This window comes from Symphodus melops (assembly GCF_947650265.1).
Source record: "Symphodus melops genome assembly, chromosome: 4".
Lineage (NCBI taxonomy): Eukaryota > Metazoa > Chordata > Actinopteri > Labriformes > Labridae > Symphodus > Symphodus melops.
In genome coordinates, this window is record NC_136694.1 from 9664083 (window position 1) to 9686076 (window position 21994).

The 21994-nt window shown below is 40.3% G+C and overlaps 4 protein-coding genes across 6 annotated transcripts; 1 reads left to right on the forward strand and 3 right to left on the reverse strand.

Annotated features, from left to right (window-relative positions):
* Positions 1-1173: 1173 nt before the first annotated feature.
* cyld2 (cylindromatosis (turban tumor syndrome) 2) lies at positions 1174-7049 on the reverse strand. Its single transcript, XM_079340484.1, has 14 exons — positions 6847-7049; positions 5999-6494; positions 5622-5748; positions 4751-4998; positions 4505-4673; positions 3952-4084; positions 3669-3773; positions 3361-3440; positions 3190-3256; positions 2974-3106; positions 2758-2866; positions 2529-2647; positions 2237-2441; positions 1174-1807 (listed from the first exon to the last, which is right to left on the reverse strand). Exons 2-14 carry the CDS (start codon positions 6431-6433, stop codon positions 1605-1607), a joined length of 2133 nt encoding a protein of 710 aa, XP_079196610.1. The 5' UTR covers positions 6434-6494; positions 6847-7049; the 3' UTR covers positions 1174-1604.
* A 798-nt stretch (positions 7050-7847) lies between these two features.
* On the reverse strand, positions 7848-11155 carry LOC306821891 (glutathione hydrolase 7-like). Of its 3 annotated transcripts, none has more exons than XM_079340516.1 (12): positions 10897-11155; positions 10694-10811; positions 10550-10617; positions 10388-10461; positions 10080-10261; positions 9837-9924; positions 9629-9720; positions 8912-8973; positions 8696-8813; positions 8466-8603; positions 8267-8366; positions 7848-8167 (listed from the first exon to the last, which is right to left on the reverse strand). In XM_079340516.1, exons 1-12 carry the CDS (start codon positions 11118-11120, stop codon positions 8016-8018), a joined length of 1416 nt encoding a protein of 471 aa, XP_079196642.1. In that variant the 5' UTR covers positions 11121-11155; the 3' UTR covers positions 7848-8015. The 3 variants fall into 3 exon arrangements, with proteins under 3 accessions (XP_079196642.1, XP_079196643.1, XP_079196641.1); XM_079340517.1 differs by having other exon boundaries at positions 8696-8753; positions 9608-9720; XM_079340515.1 differs by having other exon boundaries at positions 9608-9720; positions 10897-11153.
* A 757-nt stretch (positions 11156-11912) lies between these two features.
* tp53inp2a (tumor protein p53 inducible nuclear protein 2a) lies at positions 11913-15084 on the reverse strand. The gene is made up of 4 exons (XM_079340543.1): positions 14898-15084; positions 13946-14147; positions 13615-13720; positions 11913-12392 (listed from the first exon to the last, which is right to left on the reverse strand). The coding sequence occupies exons 2-4, from the start codon at positions 14052-14054 to the stop codon at positions 12146-12148; spliced, it is 462 nt and encodes a 153-aa protein (XP_079196669.1). The 5' UTR covers positions 14055-14147; positions 14898-15084; the 3' UTR covers positions 11913-12145.
* A 3046-nt stretch (positions 15085-18130) lies between these two features.
* snai1a (snail family zinc finger 1a) lies at positions 18131-21585 on the forward strand. Its single transcript, XM_079340538.1, has 3 exons — positions 18131-18418; positions 18941-19459; positions 20107-21585. Exons 1-3 carry the CDS (start codon positions 18343-18345, stop codon positions 20289-20291), a joined length of 780 nt encoding a protein of 259 aa, XP_079196664.1. The 5' UTR covers positions 18131-18342; the 3' UTR covers positions 20292-21585.
* The last annotated feature ends 409 nt before the right edge of the window (positions 21586-21994 follow it).

A 21994-nucleotide genomic window follows, 5' to 3' on the forward strand; every position in this document is an offset into this window, starting at 1 on the left:
CGTGTTTTTTTTCAGTGAGTTTCTCCAACACAGCATCACAAACACAAATACAGTACTTGTTTGTCATGTTTTTCGTTTTCTTTTTTATCATGTAGCCTATATGTTGTCTTTAACAAAGCCATGTTGAAAGTGATTTTCGATTAAATCAATAATGTGTTATTTGTTATGAATTTTTCCCGTGAGGCACACATACATTACCTACTGATAGGAGCAAGCGTACCTTGGTTAGGGTAACCCAGAGTGACTTGATATTTGAGCAGTGGATGATGATGAAAACTGGTTTCTTTCCACAAGAGGGCAGTACAGTCCATGTCCATGCATTATACATCTCAGCTGACTTCACAGAATGTCAAAAAAACACTCATTTCGTTCAGACCTCAAACTTAGGCTTCAAGATGTTCATGATTTGACTAAACAAAAAATCCACATTTTAAAAGTTTTTAAAAATGACGACAGGAGGTTGAGTATCTACTGATGGGTTTTTATATTAAATATATTAATTTAATGTAATATGCTTACATGGGATAGATAGTTTTAACGTGTAGTTACATTACAGATTGGTATGCAAATTAAGTGATTACATGTGTTAAAGTGCAAATAAGTGTGTGGACGTGTTATCAGCTTATACTATAAACATGCAGGCGTCTTAATGAGTGGATACACTGATGCACATTAACTTGTAGTTGAATGTGCAAGGATAATGTGCAAACTTTAAAGGGTGAACAGGTTATAATTTGAAATAGAGATGATCAGGACTGCAGGTCGCTGCTCACCAAAGGTGTTGTACAGGGTTATTGCCTTCAGTTTACCGATTTCCTGTATCCCTTCTTGTGACCGCAGCTGAACCAGTCTGTTGGAGAAGGTGCTCCATTATCTGTCCATCAGGTGGTGCAGAGGGTGGTCAGGATTGATCATGATGGCCTTAAGTGTCCTCCTCTCTGTCTCTACTACAAATGAATCCAGCTAGAACGATATGAACTACAAGTTACAATATCTTTATCTTTCCGTTGTATTATCTATTGATTTATAAATGGGTTTTTTTCTAATTGTATTACTATATTATCAATTATAGATCTACTGATACAGTATTTACTTTTTAAATCTACAAACAGGGAACTTGTTTAAAGTAGGCTACAACTTAGTATGTCTATACTTACAGAATTAAATATGGCCTTTAAGCTTTAAACATGTTATTATATTTAACAACAAATAATTATCACAAAAATGTCACCAGGTGTTCAAGAAGAATTTAATTTATCAAATAGCCAGCAAAGGCAAACACATACAAATGAGGCAATCAAAAAATCCCTTTATCTTTAAATTTGCTTTAAAATTCTTGAATAAATAATCAGAGTAACATCAAACTGCTCAGTTCCTCTTCTTATATCAACAAACACTTTAACTACAATCATTCAAAGTAAATCTCTGTACAGTATTATTTTGAACTAAGACAATATTGTTTTTTCTCCCTCAAGTTAAAAGCATCCATTTCAGGTCCTGCTGTATGGATGCAATAACCAACACAAAATATAACTGATTCAGTATATGTGCAAGGTTATCTAGGCACTGTTTTGGGAACATTGTGTCCTCATCCTCGCAGGCCTTTACTCCTGATGGTTTGTCTTTGACAGTGGTTTGGTTGGGCTCTGGTATAAAAACATGTAAGAGTCACAAAGCAGCCTTTGCACTAGTTCAGGAGCCTGAGTGGGGTTAGCTCGAGCCAGCTCTTCTTCTGGCTGCATCAGGAAGTCACCCAACTCTGGACAAGCCCTGATCTCTGGAATATTATATCCATGTTGATCATCACCTGTAAGATAGTTACTTTTGGATTAGACATCAGCTTGATAAGAGATGAAGACTAGTCCATAGACGTCAGAGAGCGGCTTTATCTTAAACTCCAGAGGCATTCTTATCAGGAAAAGGCAATCATGGGGAACTTTTCTTAGAAAAGGTTGTTACGCTGTTACTTTGCTAAATTTTGCCAAGTCCTGTACTCATGTTGGATTAATGTTGGCTCTTTGAAAATATTTTAACAAAGTGTATGGTCTAGACCTGCTCTTTTTGTAAAATGTCTTGAAAAAAAACATTTGTTATGAATTGGCGCAATACAAATAAATATGGATTGAGTTTGCATTATTGAGTGATATTTGTAATTTCACAATGTCGCTACTGCAATCAAGAAACAACCTATGCAATTTAATCATAAAGACATAATAATATCTGGCCTTTATCTTACCGTATCTATCTGCCATGCTGTCAAAAAAGAGCCAGGAGTGAGGATCTGAGCCATATTTGACAAAGGACACATAATGGCTGGTGTGAATGCAGAGTACAGCGAACAGCTGCATCACGTGTCTGGACACAGAGGTATCAGCAGCCACATCTGCAGGTACTGCTAGAGCTTTGGGTGAGTGATCCTGTCGCAAGGGATGGGTATGCACCTTTAAGAAATAAATCAAGTAGTCAGGTTTACAGTAAAAGTTAAGTTAGAGGGGCACTTGACATCTTAAAATGGCCATCTGGTTTACCTGTGTGTTACAGGTAGGGCAGTACTGTTTGACTCTGCCTGGCTGCAGCTTGCGATCTGGTAAACACTGAAGACACTCGTACTCTGCCAAGTTTCCACAGATGAAGCACTCCCGTGGGGCTGTCAGGAAAAGTGGGAAACACATAAGCATCTCTGAGAACTACCAAAATGATGCATTTAGTTACAGAGGATTGAATTACACATCAAAGGGGATTATGTGGGTTTCTCACAGTTGTAGAGAAGATCTGTGATGTCCAGCTCAGTGGAGGGGATGATGTGTGAAAACATCTTGTACTTGTTTCCAAACCTTGGCATCTGCACCATTAAACAAGATGGCACCTGATGGACATATCAAAGAAGCAAAGTTATAGTTGCAGGAATTTGAAGAGGAGAATTTTATTAAAGCACTAGAGGGTATTTTGGTGGTTAGAGAAGTACACACTCACCTCTTCAAACTTGAGGTCACCGGACATGCAGGATGTATCAAGAAGCTGTTGAACAGTGGGCAGCTGTCCCATCTGTTCTTTTTCCAAAAAGATCTGAAAGGTGTAGGCACCCTGAGATGTTTCACTTGTTGATCTGAAAAGAAGCTGATTTCAGGACTCAAGTTGGCACAGTCAAAGAGGTTTGAATATTTAATACACAGTGGCTCAGGATCTTACTTGAGCTTCAGCAGAGGCTCCATGCAAAGCACCTTCTGAAAGAGGACGGTGATGAACTCCTCTGGGTCTGCAATGAAATAAAAGCAATGCAAATGTAAAATACTCGAATGGCATGCACTTCCTGTTAAAAATAGGTTTTTAAAAGTGTATATCACAAATCTGGGTGTGTACCTTTTTCATCTGTTTGGAATGTGTCACAGCCAAGCTGTGTACGGAAATGCATCACGCTCTCAGCAGGCACAAACCCTTGTCTGAAATAAATACATGTGGTACCAGTAAGCAAAAAAGAACTTAAAAATTGGAGTTGCTGTATACATAGAACCAATCAAGTGTTGACAAAGCTGCAACCTGTTATGAAACTTATTATTTTCACTTGTCTATTTTGGCACATGTAAATAAAAGACCCCTAACAATCTCTTGCTTTGAATGTTCCGCAGAATAAATGATCACACAAGCTAGTTTTAAAATTGTGTATTTACCTGCGTAAACGGTTGACTATTTTCCTAAGAGTGCATGCTACAGGTCGCTCTGTGTCAGTAGGCTTCTGGCAGATATTATCCAGGGTCACCGCGGAGCTGAACAAACTGAAGAGAGAAAAACACATTTTTTATTCAAGTTCATGATGCTCCCTAAGTTGTACATGATGTCCTCTAAATAAAATTACTTCAGATAATGAAAGATCAAATCAAATTTGAGCTGAGCTGAGCTGCAGTGCTCTACTTGAGAATACATTGCCCTGCAGGCTGGTGAAACGGGTTTTACCTAAAGAGCGTTGCATCAAGGTAACAGGAGTTGATGTGTCCTTGAATCCCTTTCATTTTTCCTACTAACAAAGACAAGACCTCTGATTCGGGGACAGGTGGTGCATCCCCATCTGAGTCCTCAAAAGGAGCAACTGAAAACAGCAAACAAGTACATTCAAACAGAGGTTGAACCTGAATAGCTTAAGATGTCATAATGATATATTTCTTCACAATCTCCTCAGAGGCATAAGCATAACTCGAGGCATAACTGTGCCAACTTCAAGTTAATTAAGCTAATAGAAAAGTATAATCAATGGCCTTATGTGTTCAGTGGAGATTGACACTTCAACACAATGCCAACTTTTTAAAATCCGGTTCTGTGGTTGTGTAATCATTTAGCGACACTGTTTCTGTAATTATGTAACACCTGAGGAACAGAATCATGCTCAGCTTCAGTGCTTCAGTTTATTTTATCTAGTAAGAAGTAACTTATCAGTAAAATCTAATGTTTTGTCATGTACATGTAACCACTAGTATATGCATGTTCAATCAAAGTTGGAGAAGTGTCTAACCTGGAGGTGTTTCGATGGGTTTTGAGGTCTCTCTTCCTGTAGAGGAGTGGACAAACCGGCTATCGGGGCTGCACTTTGTGGTGGGAACAAACAGAGCTCGGCCACCTTCACAGGTGAAATATCGCTGGCCTCCGTACTTCCCATCAGAGCAGCCCTTCACCTCATAGTCCTAGAGCAATCAAACCTAATTAATTATGAGGACTTTTTAACACATGAAAATAAAATGATGAAGAATTAGCCACTTACCAATTCTATCCCAGCCAATTCACCACTCTTCCCTACAGGAACCCCCAGCCATCGGACTACCCCATACACTGTCACCCCTGTGTTGGAAACCACCTCCACCATGGATCCAACCTCCAAAGGCAAAGGAGATGTGCTTGAACTTTGACTCCGAATGACACTCTGCTCTGTCTGGCTCCCTCTCACTTGTCTTGCTCTTGATCCTATGTTCGGCATTGAGTTTATGCGTGTCACTGCTTTTCTGTTTAGACCTAAGGAGAGGTGTGGATGGATGGTGGGAAGACTGTTAGTTAGAAAATCATATGATATTTCTTTCTGACTCATCACATGCTGATTCATCAGATTATCCTCAGGCACACATGACACAAGTCTAAATGTGAGGTATGTAGACAGCTCAGGGTTCACAATGTGCAAAACGCCAGACCATTTGACAAATATACCTGTTTAAATTCCTGTGAAACAGGACCAGTTTTTCTAGTTGTGTATGTAATAGTTTTTTCTGCAGTCACAAGATTTTTCTAAATACTTTCTATGGCATCATTACATTCACTAAATAGAACGAGGGGACTAGATAATTATTATTTTTCTTCTAAAAGAAGAATTCACTCAAGGGTGAAGAAACAATTATCCACTTATAAAGTCAATGTTTCAATTCCTGACCCTCCAGTCTGCATGTCATCGGGTCTTGGAACAAGATGTGTGTGTGTGTGTGTGTGTGTGTGTGTGTGTGTGTGTGTGTGTGTGTGTGTGTAGATGACATATATTGTTATATTGTTGATATTGTTCATTCTTTATTTCATAACACCAAAGACAACTATTCCAAGTATATTATTGTCTAAAAATGCTAAATGGTGACTTAGAACAGTTTACTTACCACATTGGCCATCTTTCCAATTTAGCCCGAGAGGGATAGAATAGGATGGGACAACCTGGATTATATCTGCAGCACTGAAAAGGGGCAATGTAGCAGATTTCTTGGATGACAAATTGTGATCATTGTCCTACGAGAAAGGAAAAAAACAAACATGACACACGCACATATTATGAGATTATAAACCATTGTAGGTACTGACATCGTTCACATTTCTCTGACAATTGCTTGACTGATAAAGAAACTGTTCTTCAGAGATAATATTGTCATCTGTGCTATTTACCTGCAACCATTAGCTTCAGAAAAAAACGTAGAAGTAAAATATTACATGTACTCTCAAAACTGTGCAAATAATAACCTTAACAAACAACTTCACCCACCACAAATTCCACCTCAAAGCCAACCATCTGCAGGTCCTCTTTGTTCTCCTTCCTCCCTATTTGCATCAGGTTCTTCACCAGTGCAGGCATGTGTCCATTCTTGTAACTTAACACAACCAGATCATCTTGAGACAGCTCACAGATAGCAGAGAAGAGCTGGGGGTTACAAAGCAACTCCAGGCGTTTGCTTACGGAAGTGATGTAGAGCAACAGCTGGGCCTGGTGGCGGGTCAGGGGATACGTGTCCTCTCTCCCCACGATGCCGCCACCTTTGGGACTCCCGGTGCTGCCGCTATACAGCAGCCCCATCAGCTCCCCACGCTGCGTCTCTGCCTCGAGACGGCCGATACATCCACGGCAGAAGCCTTTCCTCGACTTCCCACGTATCACAATGAAAAACTTTTCTTTCAGGCCTGCTGTACTTTTGGGCTCCATTGAAAACAACAATAGTTTGTCTAAGCAGGTTTTGTACAGTGGAAGCAGTAGGATAGAGAACCTGTACACAAATTACAAAAGTGGTCATCATTAGGCTTTAAAAAAAAAACTAGCCCCATGTTAGTGCTTGGCTTCTTAATACATGGGACCCAACATGCAGTTTGATAAAAACATCTTGTCTAACAGTAGGCCACTCATCGTTTCATGAACTGATATCATGACACAAAACATACAAACAAAGGCTACAATAGGAGTCGAGTTGGAGTTTTTTTTAACACTTCGCACGTTTCCTCCAAAACTATATTAAACATTGACTCCATGTTCTGAAGACACACAACGAGCTGCTCTTTTACATTACTCAAGTTTCTTATTATTAAAAGTCGTTGGCTTTCATAAGCAGATGTATCACTTACTGTTTTAATCTGTCACGTTATTATTTTGCGGACACATGAATCCCACAGGCTGGTAACTCCGACTATGACAGCTCTCCTCCAGTTCTTCTTCACTGATGTGTGAACTAACCTGGAGGCATTTAAATACTGACCTGCATGTGACCGTCAACGCCCACATAGGCGTTCAATTTCCCCGCCTCGAAATGTCTTTAGTTCATTTGTAACTTCATTTATTTCTATGCAGGTATATGCCTCGAATAAGCCTTAATTTGTGAATATAGCTTCGTATTGTATTGATTGATAGCCATTGAAAAGAATCACCACCATGTTGTTACTCGTCAAATGTTTACTTGACGTAAATGTTTTTATTTCTTCAAAATAAAAACGTCTGTCTTCCCACAAGTGAAAGTGTACATAAAATTACAATTGTTTTATTTAATACCATGTCTCTCTCCTTATATTTCAAGACTGATATTTTTATTTTATTTTTACTTTGTGCTGTTTTTAGATAAAGGACAAAACTCCAATAAGCGTAATTTCTTAGATGTTTTGATGAAATCAAGGGTCCATCTGCTGTTTGATGAGCTTCATCTAAGTAGGACAGGGAGGTCACCGTCTACTACTGTCACATTGTCAATGCAATATTACTCATCAAATTAGACCTACTATGCAGCTTTCTTTTTTACAAGCTTTATTTGCATGAATGTAACTCTGACGAGATTCCCTTCAAAAAACAAAAAGTTCAACAATCGTGATACCCAATAAGTAAAACATCTATACAATATTTGATTATTTAATTTAAAAGAGTCCTAGGTTTTGAGTGACATGTTTGTCTGCTTCACTCATGTGACATGTCCTCTTATGTTTGAGGCAAGAATGTCTGTTGCGGCATCTTGACTGCACATCAGGTTTACGTAACAGCCCTCATTCTTTGGCACAGTGAGCGCCCTCAACCCACATGATCAACCTTTGTTGTTTGTTAGTTAAAATCCATAACAAAATATCAGATCTGAAGTCAGGTATGGAGAGATTATTCCTTTAATCAGTTTTGAAGATCAATTATATGACATTTTGCCTTCTTTTACATGAAGCACTTGTTGTTGGTGATTACAAAAACATTGGAGTTGCCAATGAAATCCTGAAAAACGGCCATCAATCGCAGAACAGGGAGAAAGAAAACGTGAAGAAAACTACAATAACTCATCATAAAACTGAGGTAGCGTTACAGCCGTAATGACATCTTCTTTCCTTATGATACCCAGAACCTCAGAGTTTGCCTTTACTTTTAGAGCCTCCTTGTCCCTTTCTTTGAAAACATGCACACCCTCTCCTGGAAACACAGCTGTTAAGGGTGAATTTGGAAAGCAAGAAATGACTAATATTAGAAATTTTCTGATGTAATACCAAAGGTCAACTATACTTAATATGGTTTCATACTTACAGTCAACAAGAACTCCCTCTGATTCAAGCTTGGGATGAACTCTTCTTGTGTAGATGCTTTCATTTGTCTCTTTATAAAAGGACAATGCTCTGCTCATTGCCTAAAGTTTAATAAATAACTATATTCTGAAACTATTCCATGAAAAATAGTAACCTCTTTCATTATGTAACAAGCCAAAGCTATTGTTAAGTGTTCAAACCTTGGTTATCATTTTCAAACTCTGTTGTCCACTTAAGCTGCTAAACGCCATGTAGACCCCACATTTACTCCTTGCTGGCACCACTAATGTTGGCATGAGGGATAACAGGGACGTTTTTTCTGACTGGAGTTGGTTTTTCTGAAACACAAATGACATGCAATTGGTCTATAAAAACAAATAACTCACAACTTTGTGACTGTTTTATTGTGGAATTTTCTAAACTAATGCACCTGGTTGGTTAATGGTTGCCCTCCGGTTTTGTTTGGCCAGGAAAAGTCAAGTACGGCACTGTTAAGAATAATGCCAGACGATGTAATAATTTTGCTCCCGAATGGCTTGCTCAACGAACTAAAATTTCATAAAGGCGAGAGATAAGATAAAAGAATGTCAGTGTGACCAGCAGCCCATGCCATACATTCCCACTTACGTCAGATCGTCTGCATTACCTTGCAACTGATACTACAAGATCATCTGGTCCAATGACTGCTACCCGCCCAGCCAGCGGTGTCTGTAGAGAGTGAACATGGCAGTGTAACTCATAGAGATATTTGAGAGTAATCTGTTAAACAATCACTTCCTTTAGCAAGAAAAGATCAAAACTAAACAGGACGTTTATAATATTTACAATCATTCTGAGAACACTCTCAGAGAGCTCGGCTTGAAAAACCAACAAGGAGTCCTAGTTTTAAGAGAGCTATATTCTCAGAGCAACTTTTTGAAAGGAAGGGTTAGAAAATGTTATCTTAGTTAGGAGGCAAGGTTGACCCAGTTGGGAGGAATCAGTCTTTCATAACAGAGGAAAATAATACAGCCAGGGCGCTGATGACCTGGTGGTTATGCGTTATGTGCCGCCTGTTTACTATACAGAGGCTATCATACTCAAAGTGGGCAGCCCAGGTTTGAATCCGGCTTAAGGCTTCTTTACTACGTCACTTCCTAATCTTTCTCTACCTCATTTTTGACTTTTCCACTGTCCTGTCTCTCCAATAAAAGGCATAAATAAAGCCTGCAAAATGTTTTAAACACATGCCCACTTTTGCAGCTGCCTGGTCACATGCTGATACCTAGATTGGAGCGCATCTCTTAAGTGATCAAACAATTATATGGCAACATTTTATTATCAAAGTTTCCAAACAGAGTACCTCAGCAATCGAGTAATTTACTTGACTTTTCATGTTATTGTTCTCCTTGAGATGGTCCAAAAGGTTGAGCTCTGACATCAGTGCTGCACCAGGAGGAACTTGAAGAATAGAATCTGAGACAAAAATGAGACAATAAAGATGAATGTCTTACTTACAGGCACATTATTCAATGTGTTGTTAAAATAGAATGGGCCCTGAAAATAGTTTGTGAATAATGTTTAGTCTTTACCATTTAATTGGCACTCTACTGGCCACTCAAGCAGCACACTATAGTTACTGATGTCCTCTCTGCTGAGGACACCTCCATTAGCTCGCACCTTTGGGGGAAAACACAGAAAATGGACTCTTATTAGAATATCAGTATTATAATGGACTGATACATTGATGTTGAAATCAGTTTAAAAAACAAATTCCCAAGATGATATAATGTATGTCAATAAAAACAGACATTTCATGTTTGGATGTCATTCACCTCATCCTCTATTTCTTTTGAGACCTTTCCATTATAGAAGTCTGAGAGTGGAGACTGCAGGACTGCAGCCAGACCAGGCATCCTCAGGATTACACCCGAATGTAGAGCCTGGCCACCGGGAAAGAAAATGTCCCTGAAACGCTTTGAAAGCTTCTCATCCTTCACCTTTTCTATCGCCTCAGCTGTAGAGGATAAAAAAAAAACCACAAATGAGTCACTTCCTGGATTATCATTCTCAGGTGACATCATCCTGCTAAATTGTTGGTGGTTAAAGAAAAAAAAACATGACAAAGAACATTTTGACTCACCAAGACTGAGAGAGACATTGAAACCTTCTTTGGCCACAGAGGCGGCTCTGGAGACCACATCCTCCCATGGTAACCTGCAGAGATTTTGAGGTAAATGTGACTTTAACTTAGAGGTTCATTAGAAAAGGCCTGAGCACCAGATACATTTCACTATCATTTTACCTCCCATACAGGCTGTGAGCCTGCTGCAACCCTCTGAGCATTCCTGGCACTGCAACTTGCATACCTGCCTGAATGGACAATATTTAAGTTACACATGGTTACATTACAATTGAAATTAAAACATGAGACATCCCTTTCATTTACATTTAGCTTTGGATAATAAAGCAGTATTTCCTCTTTTAGTGTTATAGGTGCAGTGTCCTGATAATTTATCACCCGGGTTTTATTCTTTTGGATATCATGAACCAGCATCACTCCACCTCTGCAAAGAATAAGCAATGGATGAGTTTGTAATCACATAATTTATTGATATTTTATATCACACCTAAAAAATGTATGTGACATACCCACCAACTCCTGACACATGTGGATGCACAACACTTAAACACAGGGCGGCAGCGATGGCAGCATCGACGCTTGATCCATGGTCATGAAGAACTTTCAGACCCAGGGCAGTGCAGAGCTCGTGATCCGACACTAACACTCCTTTTATGAACCCCTGAGAACTAACTGAAGTCAGGACACACAATGCAGTTGTGGTGCTGGTTGCATGTGGAATATTGCACAACATACCATAATTTGCCCCAGGTAAACATGCAGGATCAAAGCAATGGTCACTCCCAAAGCAAAGGTGATCGATAAAGCATAGACAGGAATGAGTGAGGCCTTGCTGGACTCTTTGAGGTTTGACAGGCTTTGGTCTGGAAATTGTGGGCTACCTGAGACCAGCTGTTGAAGAGGAACCTCTTTTGGGAGGCATCTGATGTCTGTTGCAGCAGCAGGAAAAAAACAACATTCACATTTAAACTATGTGGGGAAAAAAAGGGAGCTACACATAGATATATGGCAACATGTCATGTATGGCAGCTAGGAATGTTATCCGTTTAACTCCTGTCTGCATCAACTTACTGTTATTTTGACTCAAGTCTCGGGTGAAGTCAGTTGTTGAAGGGCTCTTAGTCAAATGGGTTGGCTCATCAAAGCTTTTGTAACTAAATTGTATTTGCTGATTAAGTTTTGATTCAGGAGAATTTCCCATCTTTCCAGTGTTCTGCCTTATAGCAGAAAGCCTCTTCAGTGTAATGCTGTGAGGTCCCTCAGCTGGACATGTAATCAAACACAGAAGGTGCAATTATCTTTAAGCCAATGAGATCTTAGCTTTTGATTCTGTCACACAAAGAGAAGTTCAGTGACAATTGGGCATATCATATACATGTAACTTATAGGTAAAGTACAGAGTTATTGTTTTTTTAATGTTAAATAGGTTTTTTTTTTAAACTAAGTTCACAAAGGTCAAGCCATATCACTACTACATTCTTCATTCTCATCCAAGTGTATGAAGTCACATGCACACAAACAGAAGAACATGGTGTATCTCATTTAATGAGGTGTACATCTTTCAAATACAGTACAAGTTCAAATGTAGCTGCCTAGCAGGGTAACATTTGTCAAGTGTTATAACGGGTTCCATCGAGATACGATGTATAGCTTAAGTCTGTGACTAAACTGTATAAAAGATTCATAATCAACATGAATAACTATGAAGTGTTGTCAGATATTTCCCCGTTAAAATGTTGCCGGTGAACAACCAAAGCCTCAGTGACTAAGGTTGCGATGTCCTGGCTGTTGGAGGGGGAAAGAGTGATGTTGGACCCCTTGGCGTATACGGTTTTGGCGCTGAATGGCATTACGAGTCATATGGTGTCTGTCTGTCCAGGCCTTAGCTTTCTGTATGGAAGTTAACTGTGATGCTTCTAGCAAAGCTTTAGGCTGACACACAGAGCCTGTGATGACCCGGCTGGGGGTCCTGCTGCTTCCAACTTCAGACTCAGGATCTAACACACTGGAGAGAAACAAAAGCAAGTTATAGAATGAGTCAACCTTGAGACTGTTTATTCATCAGTTTTAACTACATTTTACATTTAAGGGAAATACAAAAGTTGTGCATTTCTTGATAAGTTGGTCAAAAGTAGAATCAGTATAGGGAAGGGAAAGGTGTCCATTATCATGCATTATAGACAACTTAAAGGCCAGAAGCATGATGGACAGTTGCTTCCTTAGGGTCCATCATGACCTCCTGAAAATAGACACCTCAGGGGGGGGGGGGGGGAATTACCTCACTTATACCATGGTCTCTTGCTAAAAATAAACACCATTAATTCATGTTTTGAAATCTACAGTTTATAAAAAGCAATAACTCCAGAGTGTAATATTCAAACAACCTGTACCATCTCATGAGGTTTTAATAGATGAATGAATGCTGATAAACAGTATGATAGCAGAATTTAAAAAATATATTAATAATGTGAATGGTCGGTGCGCTGAAGGCCTCGAAGTTAAGTCACACTCAATGTACGGAGGCTATTGTCCACCAAGCAGGCAGCATGTTTGTGTCCGACCTGTCGCTCCTTTTCTGCACGTCATTCCCCACTTTCTGTCCAAATTTCACACTCTATCCACTGTCCTATCTGACTAATCTTGAAAACTTTGAATGGTTAACTTTAAGTATGAAAAATAATTGACACATAAATGACAGTGAACGATGCAAGAAGATCACTTATGGGAACTGAGAATCATCAAGTACAGAGTCTGCTTCTGGCGTCTGTAAAACATCTTGTGAGTTACAAGCGCCATCTTGTGGTATGAGTAGATGAGCTACTGGAGAAGACACAGCAGTCAGTAAGAGACGTTTTGCACTTCCACTTCTCAGTTTCTCTGTCTTTTCTTTTTCTTTTTTCATTCATGAAAGTTTTTGCAATAGGTATAAAGAAGCATCAGATTCTCTATCAAGTTTGTCTTTCTTGTCAGATGTAAGCTTGTTAACATGTTGCAAATATTGAAATGGGAGGATTTGATTGCAATGAGCACATGAATTCATTGAGTTTTTTCGCTGTAGTTGTGCTTTTGTCAGGAATGAATTGACACCCTGCAGCCAAAATGAACATGTTTATTACCTAGACCATGGAAGACACTTCTTATGTTATTTGTTTTCAGCAATAGAGTATGATTATTTGATGTTCAAAATGTTCATGTTGCAACGAAAAATGTATCCTACTTGCAAATACCTGATATCAGTTTCTATGTTTGCAACAACATCTCCGTGAACAGCAGGGCTTGTTGGTTGTTGGGTGTCAGTCAGCTCTGCATCCTGGTTTTCTGTTGAAACTGCCTCTGTGGGGACACGATGCATTTTTCACATAAACTTAGATCACATTAAGTATTTTGTACTTTTCTTCTTGTGCACATTTCATAAGAGATTTAAATGCATATAATTATAATCAATTGGCCAAATTTTGTAAAGATAATTTACAAAACACACCTATAGATATACACACAAAAAAAAACATTCAAAAAAAACTAACACTAATAACAATAACCTGCCCCATGATGACTGACCTTGATGGTTGACAACAAGCCATCCTTCTTCCAACACTTCCCCAGACTTCACCTCTTGAGGTGTCTCCTCCTCTCCACCGAAAAGCAGACGGGTTATTGTTCGGAACATTTTTGCTTTCTCCTTGTCTTCTTTTGAGGTGTTTGTGTTTTCTGATGGTCCTTTCTTCCTTCCCAGCTGACAGCTCAGGTGTTGAGTCTTTATCTGCTCAAGATAAGACAATACTTCCTCAGTTCAAACAGCATCATAACTGCCTTCAGCAATAACTATTCTAATCACCCTTGTTATGGAGTGGGTGATGCCAGCACACAATTCAAAATTGTTCAAAATTCAAGCAACGTAGGGTCAGCTGACTAGTTTGTCCAATGAAAGGCCGTATAACTCGCTGGTTTTAAATGGTGGTACTCCCCCAGAATTTCATTGTTAGGGTCCATCTGTCTTTTGATATGGGGGAGGGGCTCATTTTATCCAGCATTTCAAGTCCCTTTCAATGTATTGAGGTTGTTCTATGTTAAGCCAATGCCATTGAGTTAATAGCTTAAATGACAATACACTAGCCTAGCTGTAATCTTGTTATTGTGTTGATTCATTCTCACGCAGTGATGGAAACATTAAGCAGTAAAATAAATAACCATATTACAGGAGCACTGATCAGTTCTCACATTAGTTAATCTAGTCTCTCTGACTGAAATCTGCATACGTGTAATTGTATGAATTAATTCAAGCATTAGGCTCTCAAGGAGTCCTCAGTGGTTTGCAGAAAATTGATTTATGTTCTACGGCTGCGACATTAAAACAATGAGACCATTAATGACAGTAGTGGTAAACATTAAATCTATTTATGATATAATAGCTGAACGCGTTTTCTAATCCATATCATCACCTATGTGAACAGCTGCTGTTTACATCCGAAGTGGTTAATTTTAGTAAACTGTAACCCGGCAGCGTCCTTACCAGATTATATTGTTTCTCAGTTACAGCCGGAGACCATTGTAGAGTGGCAACATGCAAATGTCCTGGCTATCTGGATTTTTTTTTTTTATAAACCTATGAAATCCTACAGCTGTTAAATCCAAGGCTGTTGTTTTGTATTTCAAATCTCTAACCGATCAGACAACAGACGACCCGCCCGTGTCCCCGCCCACCAAAACTGAGTCTACCAATCAGGGGCCGTTATCTGAGCCCTCGGTTTGACGTGTTTCATGCTGGAACCAGCGCCATAAACGAAACATTGTTAACAATACTTATTTCTATTAAATGTGTTTTAAATTGTTTTTTTGTGCACCTCTAGGCACAGATTTATTCGCTCTAAATGTTATTACTTCCATCAGGGTCTTTTACAAACCATTTAATTTTTATTTTACAAGGCTGTTTAAATAATGGACGCACAACACTTGTAGGCGGAAGTGTAGCAATAGGGATGATTTTCCGGCGCTCCGGTTAACTGCTCTGTATGTTGAATATTTGCAGTCTTGGCTTTAACAGAGATATAGGCTACTCATGTAGGCTCATCACTTTTTAAATTAAGTTACTTTTATCACAGACTACGAGCATCATAGCCTGAAAATAAGCCGAAACTTTCTATGCAAGACTAGATACGAGTTACGAAACTTGACATTCGCGTGTGAAAAGTGATGAGACTTTGATTCCGATAAAGATACGCCCAAGTTATTACGTCAATTAAAAATGCCTTAAAGTGATGCGTCGATCACAGATCGTGGTGCAGTCGGCACCAAAGATCGTTTATACAAGCAGAGGCATCCTCCTCTTATTTTACCCGAGTCAGCAAGTTGGTCTGCTCCACAAAAGTCAATCTAGACATGAAAGAGGGAGTCAGGCAGGCATTGTAGATTGTAAACAACTTTCTGTAAAGCATAACAAAGATGGAATCGGGGGTGCTTCTAGGGGCTGTTGGGACCCTAAGCAAACATTCATTGGGATCCCCTCCAACCAGCTTTCCTTATTATGTTCACAGCAATAATGCAAGTGACACTTAGCAGGGCATTGAGAGTAAGTGCTGTCCAATGGGGCTCCATTAGGGATGTTTCCTACTGTCATTGGAAAATGTGTACATTTTGAGGCAATGCTGTGGTTTAAAGTTCGTCAGCCGTTTAGGGGCCCCCTGGCCCGGAGCCCCAAGCAGTGGCCTGCCTTGCCTGTTGACAAAAAGCGCCTCTGGATGGAATCCAGTACAGTAAGCATACAAGGATATGTCTGTAAAGAGTAGCCTGGATGTTTTTGGGAGCGCAGATTTATAAAGACAAAAGACAGAAGGGCTGGCCGATACAAATTTGGAGCCGGTTCCAAACGCTTCCTCTTCTTTCTGTCATTCTGTTACACTCCTGGGGGATGTTGTGCTGCATTTAACAGTAGAAATTGCATTGGCTTCGCTTGTGTGCAAGCGAAGCCAATGCCTCACAACACCTGTATAGCATTCAGGTGTGCTTTCGAAAGTTGTGCACACCAAAAACACTATCCAAGTAAGCTGATTATCCACAGGATGAGAAGCAAAGTCCAAAGGACACTCAGCGTTACACATTCCTATAGACATACATAATGAGACAACATTTTGACCACAATAAACAGAGCATGCTGGATCGCTTCATTAATATCATCTGAAATTAAAAGAACAACATTCACCATTCAGGTTACTTTTAGTCGTGGTTTGTGTGTGTTTGTCAATCCATTGTTATAGTCTGGGAGCCAGGTCCATCTGAAACAGAACATAGGATGCAGTGCAGTTAGACTTAGACTAAACTTTATTGATCCTTTGGGATGACTCCCTCAGGAAATTTAGGATAGTTACATGCTAACCCTCATCTGGAAGGCTGAGAATTCTGTTCCATCTGCTGTGCGGTATAGTGAAGTATTTTAGTCTACAGGAAGTGAAGTATACAGATTAAATGGTAATCTCTGGCTCAAATGGAAGCTTATACATAAGGGTAGTTGTTTATATAAAAATAAAACAGTAATATTAACACTATCATATTCCATAAGACTTTGTGGCACAAAACTAGTTTTTTATTTTTTAGTTTAAACGATGTTAATTTAAAATGTAATGGCAGAAAGTACCAGTACCAGTAGATGTACTTTGAACAAAATAATTTGGGACTTTAAATTATCTTCACTAAAGCATTTTTCAAAAAAGGGGTTTTTGCCCCCCTGGGACCAAACGCCCTCGAGTTGGGACTTGGGAGGGGTCCTTATCTTGTGATGGCCAAAGGTATGGGCTAATTAAAAAATGACTTTGAAAAAAAGGTGGCAAAAACATCCTTAGAGATGGTCCTGGCTCCTGTGCTAAAAAGCCCCATCGTGTTGTTCGTTTGCCTTAACTGTTCATATTTTACTACTCGGTTTCTTCCAGAAGGTGGCGCATGCAACCTACTTGATCGAGGTATTTACAAGGCTGCACGACTAAATGTGTGTCAAATTAAAATGAGGCAGGTCTGGTGACACTGAGACACTAACAAGTATCACAATCTCACAACACAGTCAATGAAATGATTGCACAGGAACCTGCTGGAAATGTTTAGATAATTTATGAAGCCTATATTGTGTTTCGCTTTCATTCTCCTCTAAATTCACCAAGCGAGGACAACACTGGTGACTATAAAAGAAAGTCAACGGCCACTGCTCAAAGTGATTATATTGGAGACTATCAGTGTTTAAATGTTGTGTTTATAGGCTACGCAATGTAAAAGACTGGTAAATATAAAAGTGCGTTGCAGTTCGTTGTGGTTCTCCGCACACATTTACAAGCACAGAAGTGCTATTCAGTTGTAATATTTAAACTGAATTCAACAATGCAGAAAAGTGGCTAACTTAATCCAATCCTGTTTACCGATATCGACATGTGCGTATCTTGACCATACATGACCCAGTAGTGCTTTAATGTATTACCTCAACACAACCTTCATAATTATGCCTATTAATCAGCCTACTATGTGTAGTTTCCATCGAGTCTTTACTAAAAAGTTTGCTTCTGGTCTTGTCTATAGCACTAAACTACTGAATGCCCATGTGTCAGGGCTGTGAGGCCTGCGTTTTTGTTGTTGTCAAATGTCTGAGCGTCAGGGCTCCATCCTTCGCACTTGTGTGGTGATACAGGGGGGTTGAGAAGGGGTGGAGGAGGTGGGGAGGGCCCTCGGGGCGAGCACACCCCTACCGCCTGTGTCAGAGTATTTCAGAACACAGGCTAGCATTTAGTCATTGTGCATGGAAGCTGCACTAAAAGTTCTCTGTTGAAGTCCGCTCTAACTTTTTTGACAACAGGAGTATATTATTTTTTCCCCCTGAAGAGCCGAGGACCACCAATAAGCTACATTTTTATGCTCGCGGAGACTGTGCGTCGTAACCACAGGATACTTTTACGCACAGTTGGTTAAAACTCACAAGGACGATGCCTCGGTCTTTTTTGGTCAAAAAGTACTTCGCAAAACAAAAGCCAAACTACAGTGAACTTGAATGTCAGAATGGTAAGTTGAGGAGACTTGTATTACTTTTTATGAATTAAGAAAACATTCTTACATAACTTTCAAACTCGGTGAAAATCACCTGTTGTCGGAAGTTACTTTTAGGGTTTTTGATAAGTGTACGCTTATTTCGAAAATGCACAGTTCTGTGCTTTCTATCTCTGGTTGAACGACAACCCTGGCTACTCCCCGTTCAAGTCAGGGCCCGTTAGACGTATTTTCCCCCTTTCTGCAACCAGACAGAGCCTCATTCATGTTACAAGCTCTTATGAATACGTGGGAGGAAACGGCCCATGAAGCCTTCCCATGGCTCCATCTTTACGCTCACGAAATTCTAAGAACAACAATAACCTCTCAGCAAAACAAAAAAGGCAGTAAGGGTACAGGAGGCTAACGTTTATAAAAGCCTTCAGATACTAATCTTATCGTCGTTTTCATTTATATATCATTAAAACATTTTTGAACTTTTTGTGAACAATCTTGATCTGGCTCCAGTTATGAACTATCTTCTCTCCTCTGTTTCAGACACCTCACTGGAGCGGTTTCCTCTTGCTGAGCTCCAACCAGGAGATAACATCTCTTCTGCAACCTGCTTCACAACAGGTCTGGTGTGGGATCTGAGTGTCCTGCCTACCCTCTACTTGCCCACTTCCCAAACAGACCCAGCTACCGCTCCGGGCCCCCTAGACCTCAGCTCCCCGTCCAGCCTCAGCAGCAGCGCCAGCAGTTGTGGAGAGGAGGATGAAGGACGCACATCAGACCCCCCCAGTCCCGAACCTGTACACACATATGCCCCTCGCCAGCGGATGAAATGTACCGGGGTTATGGCTCATATAAGCCCACCTGAGGAAGAAGAAGAGAGAGAGACCCCAGTCACAGCAGTAAGGCCAGCCTTCCTCTGCAAACACTGCCCAAAAGAGTACACCAGCCTCGGGGCTCTGAAGATGCACATCCGCTCACACACCCTCCCCTGTGTGTGTACCACCTGTGGAAAGGCTTTTTCCCGGCCTTGGCTGCTGCGTGGCCACATCCGCACACACACAGGTAAGACTCATGCCTAACAATATTGTACATTAAGCCTCAATAATAAGCTACATTATTACTTTATTGATGAGTAATTGGTGAGGAAATCTCTGTGTGTTCCTGTGACACTGTAAATCTACATAGGAGTGGCTGTCATTGTAAATCAGCAGGTCACTCCAACATTTCAGTTGTGAAGTGAGGGAGCAGAATATACATGACAATCTGTCTGATGAGGTCAGCACTCGATTGGCAGACGTTATCACAGAGGGAAGCCCTCTGTAGACCCTGCTCTCATTGATCACTCTTTGTGTTTAATGTCCCTGCAACAGTGACTCGTCTGCTAATTATCTTATCATGGCTGGGGAAGGCAGGAGTGACAAAAGGTTAAAAGAATACCTGAAGGCTCTGTGCTATCACTGAGCACTTAATACCTGCAGCAACGTGTTAGTGTGATAATCTGATTTGGCGCTGATTGAATCATGTTAATTCAGTCAGCCTCCGACCCCACTACCATGTGCTTCCTTATTATCCTCTGAATGTCTGTGTGTGTGTTGTGTTTGTGAGGTGTTACAGTTAGGTTTATGTGAACTTAGATTTACATGAACCTAACACACCTAAAGAAAGTGCCATTAAAGTCATTTGAGATGTTCCTTGTTTTTATTGTTCAGGTGAGCGCCCATTCTCTTGCCCTCATTGCAACCGGGCCTTCGCTGATCGCTCCAACCTGCGGGCCCATTTGCAGACACACGCCGAGGTAAAGAAGTACCAGTGTGGCATCTGCTCACGCACCTTCAGCCGCATGTCATTGCTACAGAAGCACAGCTCCTCAGGGTGCTGCTCCGCCACCGTGTGAAACACCACAGGAATGGACAAAGATTATCCACTCACAGCTCAGGGCAGTGGTGGGCAAGTGGCCCAGGAGATAGTGCCTACAAAAGCCTAGCTGGCCAAAAAGAGCAAATGGCTCTTTTTAAGAGACCTGGAAGGAATCAAGCCTTATTATTGGATCTGAATTTACAAGCCGTATAGCGTCTCTGCTTTGTGATACAACAACTGAGGAACAGATATTTTTCTTCCTTTCTAGATAGAGTTCAAGAGGCTGGACCAAAGCTGAACAGAGCAATGCAAACACTCACTTGATATCAGCCCCTTTGCTGCCATTGTGCCCATTCCAAAGAAAAAATATGTAGTGAACTCATAGGGGTAAGAGGTGTTCTTTCCTGTCTCCGTCCTAGTGCCGGCTAGCTCAGGATCATGGCCTAGACACAGCTGCTGAGAGGTAGGGGTGCGTGGGTGGAATAAATCTCTCAGCATGCCTCAAAACACACACACACACACACACACACACACACACACACACACTCACTCTCACACACACACAAAAGCAAATGCACACACAGCTGTCCCTGGTACTGTGGTGTAGATAGACGAGGTGCTAACAGGTGCTACAGCCATGACCTTCGCTGGTTGGTAGCAGGTGACTTCCACTGCCCTTGGTCTGCTTAAGAAAAAAAGAGGAAGCATGTCATTACAAAACAATGGCATCAGTTAGTCTTTCTGACCAGTGGAGATTGTTTTAAGCCTTTATTTTGACTACATCCAAGCCTCCTCTTTAATCTGATGCTTTCAGAGATAGGACAGGACTTTCTATCAGTTGTTTTCCAAAGAAGCTTCACTTTGCAGCTCCACTCTAGTGTGGGTGACAATGCAAGCCATGCACTCTGAGTTACCACAGTGTTAATTACAACAGCCAAAGCCATATTTTGTAACTTAAATGAATTGTATTACTTTTGAAACCAAATGTGCCTTTTTACCTCAGTATTTGTTCATTTAAAGTCAACATTGAAAGCAGTATTAAAAGTGTGTGCCAAACAGTTTGAATTGTAATAAGGCTGGGACCAAAAACTGTTCAGAGTTTACATTATGGAGAAAAGGTTGTGTAAATGTGATCAGAACCTTGTAAATGGACAATCCAAAGATGGGGTTTTAACTTTCCTAAACATTATATGGCAGTTTTTATAGTGCAATGTGCCAATGATGTGTTATTTTGATTTTGTACAATGCTTGTGTGTTCACTCCTTTTCAGTTTTCCTGTATGTTGTAACTGATGCATTTTCAGTCAATAAAGTAATTTATGTTTATTAAAACTGGTTCTCTTGTGTTTTTTTTAAGCGGCCATGACAGTTTGATGCCTTATTGTGTTAATCAGCAGGGTGCATTTGATACATCTGTTGTAAATAGGCTGTTTGATCATTAACTGGGAAATTTCTATTTGATCTTGACATTAGGCGTGGGCACTGAGCCGACCATTGTGGTAGATTGCAGAAGTAGAATTGCAGATGTGCAGGTGAAAACGATTTGTGATGGACGGGAACAAGTGCTTGCACCTGCTTTCAGTATCCACCTGCCACCTACTTCTCAATGTCGCCGTGCAAATAGTGGTTGTGTAAATATGAGCGTGTGTTTGCATGCAACTTAAAGTGGACCAAAGTTAAATTTACTGTTTGTAATTTAATACCTATATCAAATCATACAGTATATTTTATCAACATGTCT